Consider the following 15,655-nt stretch of genomic DNA (forward strand, 5'->3'; position numbering starts at 1 on the left):
ATGCTAGTCATTGCAAATTAATTGCCACTGATGTGATTGCAATGCCATCAATATACATATCATCGGAAAGCTTAGTTTATGGCCGTTCACTTGAGCACGTGAACATTTCACCAAAGCGACTGGTTTCACCTTGCAGGGTCACAAATAATTTCAATTGATGTAATGACTAGGATTTTATATGGTCAAAGCATTAAATGTTTAACAGAAATTGCATAAATCATTTCTCTCCTCTACAGACTTACTATGGATTCCCCTACTATCTAAGGATAAACCTAAACTGCGGGGACAAAGTAAGAAAAAAATAACTTGGTAGCTCAAAGTAACTCTCACAGGTTTTCAGGGACTTGCTTACCGTAAATCCTCAAAGTATGGCCCGGATCTTTTAATTAGGCTGCTTAAAGCACAGGGGCCGGTTGCACAAAGCACCTTAAGTTTTGTTCCTTAAGTATCAACCTTTAAGGGCCGTTCACACCAAGAACGATAACGATAATGATAACTATAAATAAATATCGCTCTCGTTAATATGAATGACAACGTTCACACATAAACTATAACGATAACGACATGAAGAACGATATCGTTGTTGATCACTTTCAGAGCGATTTTGAGAACGATAAAAAGCTAACAGCCAATCAGAACCCATAATATTCTAGCTATCACATTCATTAACATGAGGAGAGACTTTTCTTATCGTTGGCCAGTGTGGACGCTTTTATCGTTATGGTTATAGTTATCGTTATCGTTCTTGGTGTGAACGGGCCTTAAGGCTTAATTTCTCCTTAGGTAAGGAATGTATTTAAGGGCGTTGCACAAAATTTCTTATATGGTATCCTTAAAGCCTGGTCAGACTATACGATTTTTTTGTCGCTCACGATTGTCGTTTACGATCTACCATGTCACACTATACGATTTTAGAATCATGAAAACCTCTCCGCGTCTTGGTCGGTAGAGTGGCCACATACACCGATCCATCGGTCACGTTGCATGTTATCATAGAAGCAGCTGTCAACAAAAGGCCGGGCGATCACAATGGATACGGACGCGCTTTGTGTCGTACTTGCTGTCTTCTGTGCGGAGAAGGAGAAGAAAAAGAAGAAGAAATGAGTGTGGACTCGCTCATGGGTATCACGAAGAGGAGAATACGGGATGGCTGTCCTTCAAAAAGAACTGGAGGTATGTTTTAGCCTTTATCAAGAACCCTTACTGCTAGCTGTTAACTTGACGTTAACACCCAGGCTCGCGGCGAAAAGTTTTCAAAGTAGCTACTTAACGTTACTATTTGTCGAGTAGGCCTAGCCTAGGCTACATAATATACTGTAGCGATGTCTAATGTCTATCCCGGCAATAACAAGATTAAGTCAGTTAAGCATGTTATGTATAGCAGGCGCTTTTATCCAAAGTATCCACGAGTTAGTGGTGTTAATGGCTTAATAGCCCACCGTAAACTATGATTAGTCTACACATCATAAGTGGGCATCAACGTCTACACAGCCATAGGATTAAGGACAGGTAGCAAAGAATCTGCCGGACATGTTCGCTCATGTGCAGCCCCTTAACGCACACAAGGCCTACATGTACATTAAACATTAAGCCTGTACTTGTAATTAAAATCGAAAATCCCTATTCAGTAAAACATGTTGAAATATGTTCCCTTTTATTTGTAGGAGACTGACAGAAGGGGGTTCCGTGAGCTTCTCAGGATGGATGTGGATGACTTCAATTTCCTCCTCGACAAGGTCCAACCTCTTATCCAGAGGAAGGATACAACGCTGAGGAAGGCCATCACTGCCAGACAGCGGCTGTCTGTTACTCTGCGATTCCTTGCAACCGGTAAATGGAATTATCACCTGTAGATTAAGATTTTAAAATAAACCCAGGAGAATTTATGTAGCTTAGTCATATGCATTGAAATACTGTAAGTGTGTGTGTGTGTGTGTGTGTGTGTGTGTGTGTGTGTGTGTGTGTGTGTGTGTGTGTGTGTGTGTGTGTGTGTGTTTGTGGGAGGGGAATGGGCAATGATCATTAATGTCAGAGACAATCATTTGTTTATCTTTTCAGGTGAGTCATTTAGGTCTCTGTGCTTCCAGTACCGCATTGGAAGATCAACAATTGGCCAGATTGTGACGGAGACCTGTGAGGCGTTATGTGTGGTCTTGAAGGATCACCTGAAGGTATGCTATAACATTGACATAACAATAACTGTGAATTGTAACAGTAGAGTTTGGAAAGGATTTTTCCCCCTTTCTACCATTTACAGACACCTCTGAACTAATGCAGATTTCTACTTGTGATTTATTTCTTTTCCAGACACCAACAACAGAGGCGGGTTGGCGAGAAGTGGCAAGGGGATTTCAAGATAGGTGTCAATTTCCCCATTGCCTTGGTGCAATCGACGGAAAGCACGTCTATATCCAACCCCCTGCTAACTCTGGAAGCCTTTTTTACAATTATAAAGGCAGATTTTCTGTGGTGCTTATGGCAGTAGTTGATGCCAACTACAAATTTGTGTATGCCAGTGTTGGTACTCAGGGATGAATGTCTGACGCAAGTCTGTTTGGTCAATCAGACCTCCGCAGAGCCATGGACAGAGGCCTACTAAATGTTCCTAAACCTGAGCCACTTCCAAACTCCAACGTGATCATGCCCTATATGTTTGTTGGCGATGAAGCATTCCCCCTCCGCACCGATCTAATCAAGCCATTCCCCCACCGAAATCTCGATCATGACCAGCGAATTTTCAATTATCGCCTATCAAGAGCAAGGCGCACAGTGGAGAACGCGTTTGGAATTTTAGCCAACAGATTGCGTGTCTTTCTGACAAACATTGCACTTGATCCTGACAAAGTGACAGCCATTACACTTGCTGCACTTTCCATCCACAATTTCCTGCGAGAGAAAGGCTCAGAGGCCTATGTCCCCCCAGCCTTTGTTGATACTGAGGATGAGAGCCACAGGCTTGTCTCTGGAACATGGCGAAGAGGTGGGGCATTAAACTCTGTGGCATTGAGCAGGGCACGAAATGCCACAACCACTGCAAAAGAACAGCGTGACCAGCTTAAGGCGTATTTCCAGTCACCTGCTGGATCTGTGGATTGGCAAGAAGATATGATCTGATAGAATATATGTATTTACGTTTGTCTAATTATTTGTAAATAACACTTAAAAATACTGTATACTTGTCTAATCATTTGTAAATAACACAAAATACTGTATACTGTAAAAAACATTAACTGTATTCAAATGTTTGTGTAATCATTTGTAAATAACACTTAACACAAAAAAAAACAACAGGTAATGCATGTTATTTACATAAAGTAAATTTGTTCTTATAATTCTGTGTACTGTCGTTGTGGCATATTTGAGTTGTGGTGTTGTGCTGTAGGGTTTCCTTGCCAAGATGCCTGAGGATAGCGTGCTGCTCTGTGCTCACTCTCCTGAACATCATATATCATCTGCATGATATTTCTTCGTAGTTGCATCCTAGAAAATTGGTCCTGCACTTGCTTCAATTCACAGGCCACTTGCCGACCGAATGCCTCGTCCACATCCTGTCTGGTCCCAAGCATGGTTTGAGACACTGATCTTAAAATTTCCACCTTCTCTGCCTCCAAGTCACATGCCTTGCCTTTTGTAGCCCTTGCTTTATTGCGTGCCGTTCCTCTTGAACTTTGCTCCTGGACCACAAGTGGAAGTGTTGGGTTGGTGGAAGGTTCACTGGGCTCGCTGGGTACCTCATCCTCACCTTCTTGGTCCTCATTGTCCTCCTCCGTGGCCTCTGGCATTTGGTCATCATCCAACTACAATAAAAAAAACATTGAAACTATGAGGCAGGGAAGAGAATCACAAATGGGGGAAAACTGAAAGTTTATATCAACATTAAGTCGCCAAGTTCTTTACAATGTAGTTTTAGGCCAGAGTTCACAGCAATTTCACATCATTTCTGTACTGTATTACAATTTAAATAGCCAGTTATCATGTCATGAAACAAGCAAGCAAGTTCATCTAAGCTACATGATGTAAGATTTCTTTATTAGACCTAGCCAGTAGGCTATAGTATAAAACACTGATCTTATATGTTCATTTAAACAGGCTACCAGTAGCTCGCCACCTGCTTGAGAGTAGGCCTAGCTCTATATCTAGCTGAATATCTGGCGGCACAACCCTAAACACAACAGGTTTTCGTCATGTAACTGTTGCCACAACACGTTTTCGTTAACTACTTGATCAATAACAATGTTTTAACTACGTTTACAGTAGCAAATCAATGGAAGCAACTCGCGTTCTGCCACCCGGAAGTATTTTTGGCCCATTCAGGCCATTGTTTACCAACATTCTGAAATCTTCTCTCTAATTTTGTTGACGTCCTCTTACCCTCCTCACCTAGTCCGCAGTCTCCGCTGGATGTTGTTTCTGATGGAAACCGATAAAACCTTACTGAATTTGCTGAATATCTGGCGGCACAACCCTAAACACAACAGGTTTTCGTCATGTAACTGTTGCCACAACACGTTTTCGTTAACTACTTGATCAATAACAATGTTTTAACTACGTTTACAGTAGCAAATCAATGGAAGCAACTCGCGTTCTGCCACCCGGAAGTATTTTTGGCCCATTCAGGCCATTGTTTACCAACATTCTGAAATCACGTATACAGAAATTTATAGTCTGGAGTTGGTCCATTCACAGAGCTGAAGCCTGCGGTCGGCAAAACGGCAAATACATCCTTCTTTAAAACTAATGACTTGAGTGCTTCTTTCTGCTCAACCTTCAAAGAAAAGCCCAAGTCTAACTCTTCCAAAGCTGATTCAAACAAGTGCGCTTCGTTAGCCTCATCCATCTTTCGTTGTTCTCTATGGTTGTTGCAAAACGGTCTCACACCCATCTCGTCGAACGAGGATGCATGGTCAAGCCTTATGACATCAATATTGGAGGCTGAAGGTGCCCCCGTGCGTTCATATGCAATGCGAAGGGCTGGCATAGACATGAATGTAAATGTGCTGGGTTGTTCTACTATCTAAGGCGGGCTCAAGGACTCCATACACAGATAGAGCGTTCTGATTGGACAGGCTGACTTGGTACCGAACGCAGCCTTGGCCTTAGCGGTGCGACCCTAGACATCCCGCTGGCAAAAAAGATGTTTTGCCGCTAAGGTTAGGTGTAGCTTTTGCTGCCAATTCCCATAGACAATAAATGATCATTCCAGTAGCTAGCAATGGGGGAAGACCGATATGGACATTAAACACAACTAAAGTACTGCTGGAAATTTGGGGTCAGGACGACATACAGAGACAGTTTGAGGGAATAGTGAGAAATGATGATGTATACAAAACATTCACATCGCTCCGGTCGCTGTAACATATGCCTCTCTCTCCCACTCTAATTTCACACACACGCGTGCAGGCGGCACCGAAATGTAAGGCTTGTTTGATATCAAAATCTGTCTGTCTTCGTCTGTCTACAATTAACTTGTCTGCAAATCACAAATCTGTCCTGAGTGAGCGTGTACAAGTTTTAAATCTGCATGCAATCATTGTTTGAAGTGTAGTTTGTATGCTACTGGGTAGTTTTGCTCTTATTTATGTTGGCCTAGGGCATAATAAACTAATCATGATGTTTAAGTCATGTGTCATTTATTTCCTCCGTGGTATTAGCATAGCCTACTGCCTTACTTTTAGTCTAATAACAATACATTATTATTATTACAGTGCATGAAAATGCACTGTACTGTTCTTCCTGGACTTCTTATTATTACAGTGCATGAAAATGCACTGTACTGTTCTTCCTAGTCTTTTTCAACTTCTTCTTATTATTAAAGTGCATGAAAATGCACTATACTGTTATTCCAAGTCTTCTTCTTATTATTATTATTACATTGCATGTAAATGCAATGTACTGTTATCACTGTTCTTCTTATCTTCTGACCAAAATCAACGATCAAAGGCTCTAGAACCACTGAACCGTTTGACGTCATTCAAGCACTCCTACAAAGGTCTTGAAACGGAGATTTGTTCTATGATTTTTCACATTTGTGAACTTTATACTTTTTGAGATATTTACGATAAAAGAGTTCAAAAATCCCATAGACTTAACGTTGAGACGCTTTGGCGGCAGAAATGGATTGTTACGTAGTGCTCATTAAGCTACAGCTGTAGCAAAGAATCTTGCAGAGAGTCTTGTCTCCTGCAGTAGCCCACTCCTATCTTGCTTCGTTACAGTAACCGGTTAGCTCTAGGTGACGTTGTGTGGGGACACCTAATAGTTAGACCATAGTTAGACAATCAAACCCTAACGTAAGCACTATAGCTAACGACAATCAAATTTAACGTTAGCTTCTAGCCACGGCAGTCTTAACTTCAGAGCTGCCAACTCTCACGCTTTCGGTGTGTGACACACGATTTTGCCTGTTTACACACGCACTCATGCCATACATCCATTTTCTCACGCAAAACTAAATCTGATTTTGGGCTGAGACTTGTTTATTTCTTTTAACACTAGAAGCGCCAAGCGCCGGTCATTTGACCGCTGACGCGTATTACTAGAAGCGCCGTGTAGGTTTGACCTAGATATACCTAGAACTGCCGGGTCATTTGACCGCAGTGATTACAAAAAAAAAAAAAAATCTTTTCACTCGATTCAATACCAGGACCCTACGTTCACGACTTTTCCTAAATACGCGTGTTTTGTCACCCAAAATTTTTACATGATCAAAAGCACACCGGTACAAGCTAGTTTAGAGCTATTTTGCGCTCACTTATGTGACAACACTATGTTGTCTCGCGTTCGGCCATGTTTGTCCAGGCTGCTATTCTCTTTTCTCACAGCAGATGTCGCAAGGGTTTCCTGTCAGTCGGGCATGAGAATAATATTTTACCATAAAACATATAGTTTATATGTGCAATATGTATATGTGATTTATTTTAATAACTATTTTTCATTTACATGGCATAGTCTATGGAGGCGATTTACAGTGGTAAAATGCGAGTTTGTTTTGAAAACGCTGTGACGTTGTTCTATTAGGCAGGCCTACATGTGTAAAAAATTTTTTTTTGTCGTAGCCTATTTATGTACGTAGGGCGCGTATGCCTACGTACATTCATAGTTGTATATCTTATCTTCTATTTGTAGGCTATCTTTTAAAGCTCAGACTAATGTATAGGTCTAAGCATTTTCTTACATATTTGCTGGACTGAGTAAGTTACGTACACCTATTCAATATTAAAAATGTCAAGTGGCGCAGCGTTAACACCCCTGTCTACTACGCCAGAGACCCGGGTTCACAACTCGGCAGGAGCGAAATATACTAACTAATTTTGACTGAATTCATTGACCGTTTTTCAACGTCGACGAACAATTATTTTTTGTTAATGGTTTTTAATAACAAACTATCTGAAATAAACGGATGAATCACAATACTGTTTACCATTAACAAAAAATAATTTCGCCAGCCAATCATTCTTAATCCAAATTGAGCCGCCAACTTTGGCCAAGCCAGTTAGACTTTTTGCATCTAAAAATAATTGTAATGTAGCGTGTCTTAAGTTCTTAAAAGTGTTAGTTGTTGGGCTCTGTGGGCCAATGGTTGGGGTGCCACCCCCTTCCGGGGGGTGATATGTGTGTTTTAGGGAAAAATCAGTGGGTAGATTACGAGGAGACGTGTGTGAGTTAGGCTCCTACTCTCTGTGTATGGCCAGGCATCACCAAATGGCGGACCGCGGTCCGGATCCAGTGACGGTTCTGTCCGGACCCATTGAAATTGTCAGCCTAATATCATCAAAGAGCATCGTCCGTAGCCAAGCCAATCAACTCGATTGTTTACCTTTCAGCAACAGAGAATATGCCTAGTGGGAGAGAGAGGAGATGAGAGAAAATGGCTTGCTCAAAAATTAGAAAAAAACCGAACTTTTAAAGATGAATGGACGGACCAATACGTTCGTTCTGCTGTGAATATGTGCTGTGAAACTGTAGCGACATTAGCGTCACTATGAGATCAAACACGGTCGTTTGAGGAAAGGTACGCGCAGAAGTCCGTGAGGGCAATTAACACTTGAAAAGCACTCCGAACAGACAAACAGACAAACAAACGCAACCCCCGATGAAAACATACTCTCCTCCTCGGCGGAGTAGGCTAATAATTATCAAATTGAAAGCCCACTATGACAGGTCTACTCGTGTGATCACGCATGCATTTACAGGCAAATTAGTGTTCGTTAAAGATTGCGTGGATTTTGGTGCAACACAAGAGAGCATTTAGCGATGGGACAGCTGTGAATGAGTGCTGAATGCGGCTGCAGAAACGTTAAAGGTCCCAGAGAATGGATGAATTGAGTATTGCACTGTGTTCTCTGATGTTAAAATAGTATATATTCAACTTTGATTTAAAAAAAATAAACTCAATTGCAATTTTACAAGACTAATTAAAACCATATATTTAGGCTGGGTATTGAAATGGTCTGTTTGACTAAATGGCGCCCTCTTTGGCAACCCCAATTGAACTTCAATGGCTTTGCGAGGTCTGACATCACAAGCAAGCAGTTTTGCTGAATCGCCCGTTTTTTAGTGTCTATTTCTAAGTTCAAGATTTCCATATGAAGGAGGGCACAACCATGCCTCATGTTCATGATAGCTCTTTGTTTATGCACAACCTCTCATAATTCATGAAAACCAAGAAAAAAAATATTTCCATTCTCTGGGACCTTTAAAGATCCCATTGTCAGCTTCAACAACAAGAAAATCTGAACTATTAGCAGAGGATGTAGAACGCAGCATGCAAAGGTATTTTTTTTTCTTAAAGATCCACTTTTATTTTATTCAAAAGATTCGGAATGTTTTACATTAGGCCTAGGCTACTTGAAATATAGGCCATAAGTTCAGGCTAAGGGTGTCACGATCTCGATTTTAAATCGAAATCGATCGAAATTACATCTCAATCTCGAACTTCGAACTGAAAAGTAGAATCGACGATGCAGCCACACCCCCAACGTGACGTCCAGCATGTATGCCCAAAACGCAAAACCACACACGTGCAGCATCAACACTCCTCTAATTTTAGGCTGCAGCCAGTTAAAAAATGCACATCAACCTCTTGTTACTCTGAAATCACGGGTGTGGAAGCATTTTTGCGTTCATTCACGTCAGTTAGCTTAACACCAATTTAGCCTTCTCAACTTAGCAAGTAAAAAAACGATTTAGTTAGCCTACAGTTCAAAATGACTTTAAGGCTTAAAATGCACATTGATAAGTACTTATCCCATTAACACTAACCTTGGGTCTCTTCAGAGTGTCTTCGGAGTGTGCACAAACATTCAAAGTATCATTCTGTGTTGCTTCATTTCACTATGTTCACATGTCTATGTTTGACGTTTATTTTTTGTTTACAACCTCACGGATGGAACGGTTTCAAAATAAAAATTGCTTTCAAAATAAAAGCCCCCTGAAACAGAATAGGAAGAGGGCAAAAAATAAAAATGAATATAATAATAATAATAATGACACAAGGAATGCATTAATAAAAAAAGATCGAAAATCGAATCGAATCGTGGCTTTAAAATCGGAGGATTTGGAGAATCGTGACACCCCTAGTTCAGGCTGCTCAAATTTTAATTGAATACCCCTGGTGTATGCAAAGAAGTTCTTGTGGCGTGGCTGTGGCCAACAACAGTCATTATTAAAAGTTCTGGTTTGTGATAAACTGTCTTATCATTAACACAGAACGTTACAATATCATAGAGACACACGCGAAAAATAAACGATAGCCTATAAACGATTCCCACTGGATACACCACATCAGTATTGTGCTCGTTGCTACGATAGGCTACACAGGACTCAGTTGCATGTTCTGTAGACATGAAGTGGCAACTAAAGCCATTATCAGCCATGAAAACTTTGGTGGCTGCAGCCACGTCTAACCATACACGTCTAACCAGTTCGCTTCGTGTGGACATGATCTTAGGCTACAGACATCACTGTAGCGTAGACAACTGCCTCCCCACCCCCACCCCCTCTCTCTGCCCCCTGCAGCTGTAGGCTGGTTTGTTGTTTACATGTAACTCGTGGAAGAATGCGCAATCATGTTTCATCGCATATGCGCGTTTCAGAATGTTCGAAAACGCCAGCGTGCGTGAAATTGTGTGAATAGAAAATAATAGAATACTTTATTGATGCCTTGCTCAAAAGGACTTCTGCCATACTCAGGTCGGGGGTCGAACCAGCAACTCTTGGGTGTAGGGGCTGAAGCTCTAACCATTGGGCTACCGCTTTGCCTTCTCAAATAATTAAAATCCCAAATCACGAATTCACATAGAAGTAGTGTAGGCCTACATTGTAGAAACAATAGGCCTATAGCTTTTTTTTCAGCAGACATCGAAACATAGCCTACACATTCCCAAACGGATAATATCTTTCACTCATCATTTTTAATTCTCGCGCCTATGCCTGCATAGCTGCTCTCTCTATCTCCCCCCCTCCGAGGTAGCTAGACCCTACAAGATCCCTACAATATTTTTACACAGTCGTGTGTAAAAAATATTTTCAGCTGAAATTCGAGGTTTTAGCCAAAACATTCACGGCAAGCGAAACTTCAGTGAGGGCAGGGAGGTAGACTTTGTTGTTAGACTCCCCTAAAAGGAGTGTCTAAAGGTCTAAAGCTGCCAGTTACAACTGTCGTTCAAAAACAATTTACGATTAGATAGTTGTTTTTATTAAACTGCATGTGTAAAGCTTGATATTATTGGGAGGAATTATTAACCTTATTATTAGCCTTCCAAAGCACTCTTCCTTCGGAAAACATCGCAGAAGCCCGCTACTTCTCTCTCCCACGACTCCAAAACAAAACTGTTATCCGTCACAGCAATAGGCAAGTCGATTTTGAATCACAATGGTCAACGTTTCAGCACTTTTTTTGGATCGTTCTGACGGTAGCCTACCTTTATGACTAGGTGCAACGACTTGATTATTTTCAGCCGATAACTGAATGTTATAGCCTATTCGTAGATTAACTGCACTCAAACTACCGTGTGTGATATTGACCTTTATAACAATCTCCAAAATATTAAAAACGAATAGCCTATTCATATTTATTAAAAACGAAATAGGCTATATATAAAAAAAATACTACGAAAAAGTTGAAAGTCAAGTTTGCTTAAGGTTTGTTCAAGAACTCTTCCAGAGTTTTTACCTAAAACAACACAAATAAATGAACAGATAGCCTACCTCAAACGTGCTGTATGTCATAATGAAACAACCACAGACTATCAACACGGTTTGACACGAATGAGACATGGCTTAGTGCAAACTGAATCTATGACCAAACGATTTGATTCGTGCACGAAGCGCCATCTAGCTATCATTATGTGTAAGTGACAGCGTCCCAGTCTAAGGACTCAGCGGTCATTTGACCGCCTCACCGCGCTTTAAGTAGTTCACACCAGCACGGCGCTTCTAGTAGGTCGTCAAAGCGGTCAAATGACCGGGGCGCGGCGCTTCTAGGTATAAGTGGGTCAGAACGGCCCGGCGCTTCTAGTGTTAAAACTCCCCAACGGTATATGGTGCTAAGAAGCGCCACTGCACAGTAGGATAACCCTATTCGTTGCATAGACATCCAAGTTTGAGACAGAAGAAGGAGACACCCGCGGGAGAAAATAGCCTACATGTTAACTTTAGACTAACTTGCAAACAAACTGTTTTGTTTGCTGGAACGTGTGGATAAATAACTTCTGGAGAGAGCTAAATCATAGTGCTCACTAAAATCATAAAGGAACATTGCAAGACACTCATCTCTTATATGATCCCTGAAAGACTTTCTTCGACTTGTTAGTGTTTTGAACATGTATTTTATCTAATGACACAGAAAGCAAAATTAATTGCATCCACATATCCTTGTCATGCATCTTTTATTTCACTCGCGTAAAACCCATAGACCTAAAAGAAAGCGACAGGCACTTAATTACACACACCACTAACGCTGGGTTTCCACAGAGCTTGTCACCACGCGAAAATCGCCTGCTTAGATTTCGCCCAGGAGGTGTGGTCACACACTTACGGTGGGTTTCCACACAAGTTAAATTTCGCCTTGCGCCCATTGAAAATGAACAGGGAAGCGAAATTCGCCCCGGTAGGGCGAAATGAAGCGAATTCGCCTCATGGGGCGAATCAAAGTTGGCGATCTCCGAACTTTATGCAAATTTGGACCGCCCAGAGCAAATCAGAAGCCTGCGTTGTACACAGAGGCGGGAGTAACAAAAAAATCTGAAAACAATGGCGGCGGCCCCCGGGGTCATAACTGGAAATATTTAATGTGAATTAAGGTTTCTTGACCACTTTTAATGGTTTATTTTGATACGGTTTATTGTTTATGTGCGACATAAATGTGTTCAGGACACACAGATCATTGTAGTTTAACGTTAGCTCTCGAACGGTAGAGTTAGCTTGTTAGCTTGTTGACCCATTAGAACAGATTGAAAACACGTAGCAACGAGATAGCTAGCACACTGATATTAACTACTATGGTGTTTCTGTACAACATGACTTGTTGTCAACATAAAAACATTGAAACGGATTGTTGTGTGTATGCCACTTGAACATACTTGGGCTAAATAAACCACTGAATATAATCTGAAGCACTGGACTGGCTCGCTAACTAACCACTAAGCTAACCTGTTGAGCTACCGTTGACCACCGTTTTCAACGAAGGGATCCTGCCTGTCACTCAGCCAAAACGCTAGTGCACACTCAGTTAGACCTGCTGTAGGCCACACCATTTAAAAATAGTCCTGAGTATAGTGTAAGTCTTGAAATCAGTACACGAGTGACTTTTAGCTACTAATAGTTATGCAGATATAAAATATTACATTATCAACAAAATATGTACAGTTATTAATTCCAAAATATATGATATAGAAACATATGACTCATTTTCTCTGTGTGTGGAGGGTTGAGCAGAATCTCAGATGGCTACTATATTCAATATTAGGTTACTGATTAAATCACCAAATACACTAAAATTGTTTTTAAAAAAGCATCGAAAAAAGTATCGAAATCACAATTCTTGACTTAGTATCGGGATCGAAACAATAATTTTGGTATTGCGACGAGTGCGGTAAAAACTTTTGGTCACACCCGACAGAATCTCACTCCAAGGTTTTTTTAAAAGTTGGCAGCTCTGTAACTTAGCGTCCAACCTGATAGACATGCCAGTTGTAGGCTACCATTTAGGTTTAAGCCTTCTTCTCACAGTCGTTTGTACAGTAGGCTACAAGCTACATTGTTATCATTCTCATCATTGCCATCATGTTTGTTGTTAGCAAGCTAGCTAACGTTATATTTGCTATCATTTCCTCAGCCTACCTGTTGCTGCATAGCATCATTCGGTGAACTTCAGTAGGCCTAGGGCTACTAAACAAAGTGTCAGCGCTGGCAACTTGTTTGAAGTTGGCAACTTTATTTCAGTCTATTATTTTAAAAAATGAAGAGTTATTTTCCAAAATACTATCCACAATTGTAATGCATTTTCATGAATCACTTTTTAAATGTGGGTTTCCAAGTAATTTCAGTGGAACTGTAATTGGGTTATTGTTATTACACTGCATGAAAATGCACTGTACTGTTCTTCCTAGGCTTCTTCTTCTTTTTCTTCTTCTTATTACAGTGCATGAAAATGCACTGTACTGTTCTTCCTATTCTTATTATTATTAGAGTGCATGAAAATGCACTCTACTGTTATCCGACTTCTTCTTCTTCTTATTTTTCTTCTAACGTTTTTGTGCGTGCTATTCAGCTTGAACCGTTTAACGTAGAAACTTCATTCAAACTGCGCTGCATAGGTCTTACTTAGGTGACTTCAGCTATGTATTTTTCAACTTTGTAACTTTTATACTTTTTGAACTATTAAAGGTAGGGTATGGAATTAGCTTTGTTGGCCATTTTTGCAAAATCACTTGAAATCCTATTCCTAACCCACTTATAGCCACTAAGTTGGAAGCACTGAAATGGAAATTAAACACGTCAATCATCTGCGGAACGGGCAGGGCTCGAAAAACTCCAGCCAATAGAATTCCTCACCCCATACCATCATTTCACAGCTCGATCGTCAATCTAACGTCTTACTCCTCTTCCTACTCCCCCTCCCCACCGCGCGCGACCCTTTCGAAAGCTGGTGACCGCGAGTCAGTGCTGAAACGAAACCAACTGCCTGCTGCTGCACGTCCATGTTCCCCTCTTGTTGTATGTGTCACTTCATTTCTATACAAACTAACTAAGGCAGCGGATACCTACGGAAACTCAATCACCCACACAATAAATAAGCTATGTAGCAAAAATTACATTTTACGATGACACGAAGAGTGCTGTAAACATGAAATCGAAACTTAACAGCTTGGAGCTACGGTGGAATAGGCGAACCAACGGGGCAGCACTAAACTCGGATATTTCAGGAGATAATCGCCCTGGTAAGAACAAACCAGATTCTGTTCAAATATACACACCTATGGCTACTGAACCATATGTACTACAACCCTTTGGAGGTGAATAAAGAATGTAATTGGGGAAGTTGATGTGAGTGATTGTATGGAGACTAGAGCTCATAGTGCTGTAGACGCCAGGATGGCATTTCATTTAGCCTGGCTCGCTCTCGCGCTGCGCATTTGAATTGTCGCTCGTGCATGGAGGGCGGGACTTGAGGTTGTATATGTTCAAACTCTGCCGTCCGTTTTGCTAATTCCGTACCCAACCTTTAAATAAAAACTATTAAAATTCCCCCCATAGACTTAACATTACGATTATGACATCATAATAGGGCAATTAGAATCTTATGCCAGGTGGCCAGTCCAGCTGCAGCAGCTCTCTCTCTCTCTCTCAGGCTTTAAGCATACAATCTCATTAAGACTACATATCCTGTTAACTGTTTCCTCTGTCCACAACTGTTTCAAAATAAAAGTCCTCACTGCAATAATACACTATTAAATCATTTAACCATTGAAAATACTCAACTATTTAACTGTTCAACCATTCCAACTGTCAGTTATCATCACCTATGCCTCCAGTCAACTACATGAAACCTCCACATACCTAGCAACCAACATAGCAACCATTCAAATTAAGCGTTTATGACCGTTTCCATAGCAACCAACATGATTTTACTACAGTAACTTCTTTATTTCTGATAGTGGCCATCATGGATACCCTAGCAACAAATGTTTCAAAATAAAAGTCCTCATTAGCAAGTTAGCTAGTTAGCATTGTTAGCATAGTTAGCATTTTTAGCATAACTGCTAGAAATGATTAACTAAGTTAGCTAATCAACCTGGTTAGCATTGTTAGCATAGTTAGCATTTTTAGCATAACTGCTAGAAATCATCAGTTAAGTTAGCTAATCAACCTGGTTAGCATTGTTAATATAGTTAGCATAGTTAGCATTTTTAGCATTAACTGCTAGAAATCATCAACTAAGTTAGCTAATCAACCTCGTTAGCATAGTTAGCATGGTTAACATTGTTAGCATAGTTAGCTAATCTGGTAATCAGGTTAGCTAATTCAATTTTAAACTGTCTATTTTAGCACTATCAACTTTCAAAAACTATGAAACCACCATGTCTACCCTAGCAACACCTTAACCATATCTACATGATTTATCTGTAAATTTTTGCATTTTCATGCACTCGTA

At 40.7% G+C, this 15,655-nt stretch overlaps 2 protein-coding genes across 2 annotated transcripts in view; both read left to right on the plus strand.

Annotated features, from left to right (window-relative positions):
* The window catches only part of LOC134101637 (cation channel sperm-associated auxiliary subunit gamma-like), a 67,600-nt gene that overhangs the window by 15,654 nt on the left and 36,291 nt on the right, over positions 1-15,655 (plus strand). The window contains exon 4 of the mRNA XM_062555343.1: positions 237-290. Within this exon, the coding sequence (XP_062411327.1) occupies positions 237-290 (54 nt within the window). The remainder of the gene's footprint in view (positions 1-236; positions 291-15,655) is intronic.
* LOC134102312 (uncharacterized) lies at positions 1,147-2,543 on the plus strand. Its single transcript, XM_062556389.1, has 4 exons — positions 1,147-1,173; positions 1,665-1,830; positions 2,059-2,171; positions 2,308-2,543. The coding sequence occupies exons 1-4, from the start codon at positions 1,147-1,149 to the stop codon at positions 2,533-2,535; spliced, it is 534 nt and encodes a 177-aa protein (XP_062412373.1). The 3' UTR covers positions 2,536-2,543.

The sequence above is a fragment of the Sardina pilchardus genome, chromosome 15 (genome assembly GCF_963854185.1).
Source record: "Sardina pilchardus chromosome 15, fSarPil1.1, whole genome shotgun sequence".
In the NCBI taxonomy this organism is placed as follows: Eukaryota; Metazoa; Chordata; class Actinopteri; order Clupeiformes; family Clupeidae; genus Sardina; species Sardina pilchardus.

Excerpts from the sequence above, each read along its gene's own strand:
- LOC134102312 (XM_062556389.1), top strand. The coding sequence starts at position 1,147 with ATGGCTGTCCTTCAAAAAGAACTGGAG. Across the intron at positions 1,174-1,664 it reads TCCTTCAAAAAGAACTGGAG|GAGACTGACAGAAGGGGGTT; the intron begins GTATGTTTTAGC and ends TTTTATTTGTAG. Across the intron at positions 1,831-2,058 it reads TCTGCGATTCCTTGCAACCG|GTGAGTCATTTAGGTCTCTG; the intron begins GTAAATGGAATT and ends TTATCTTTTCAG.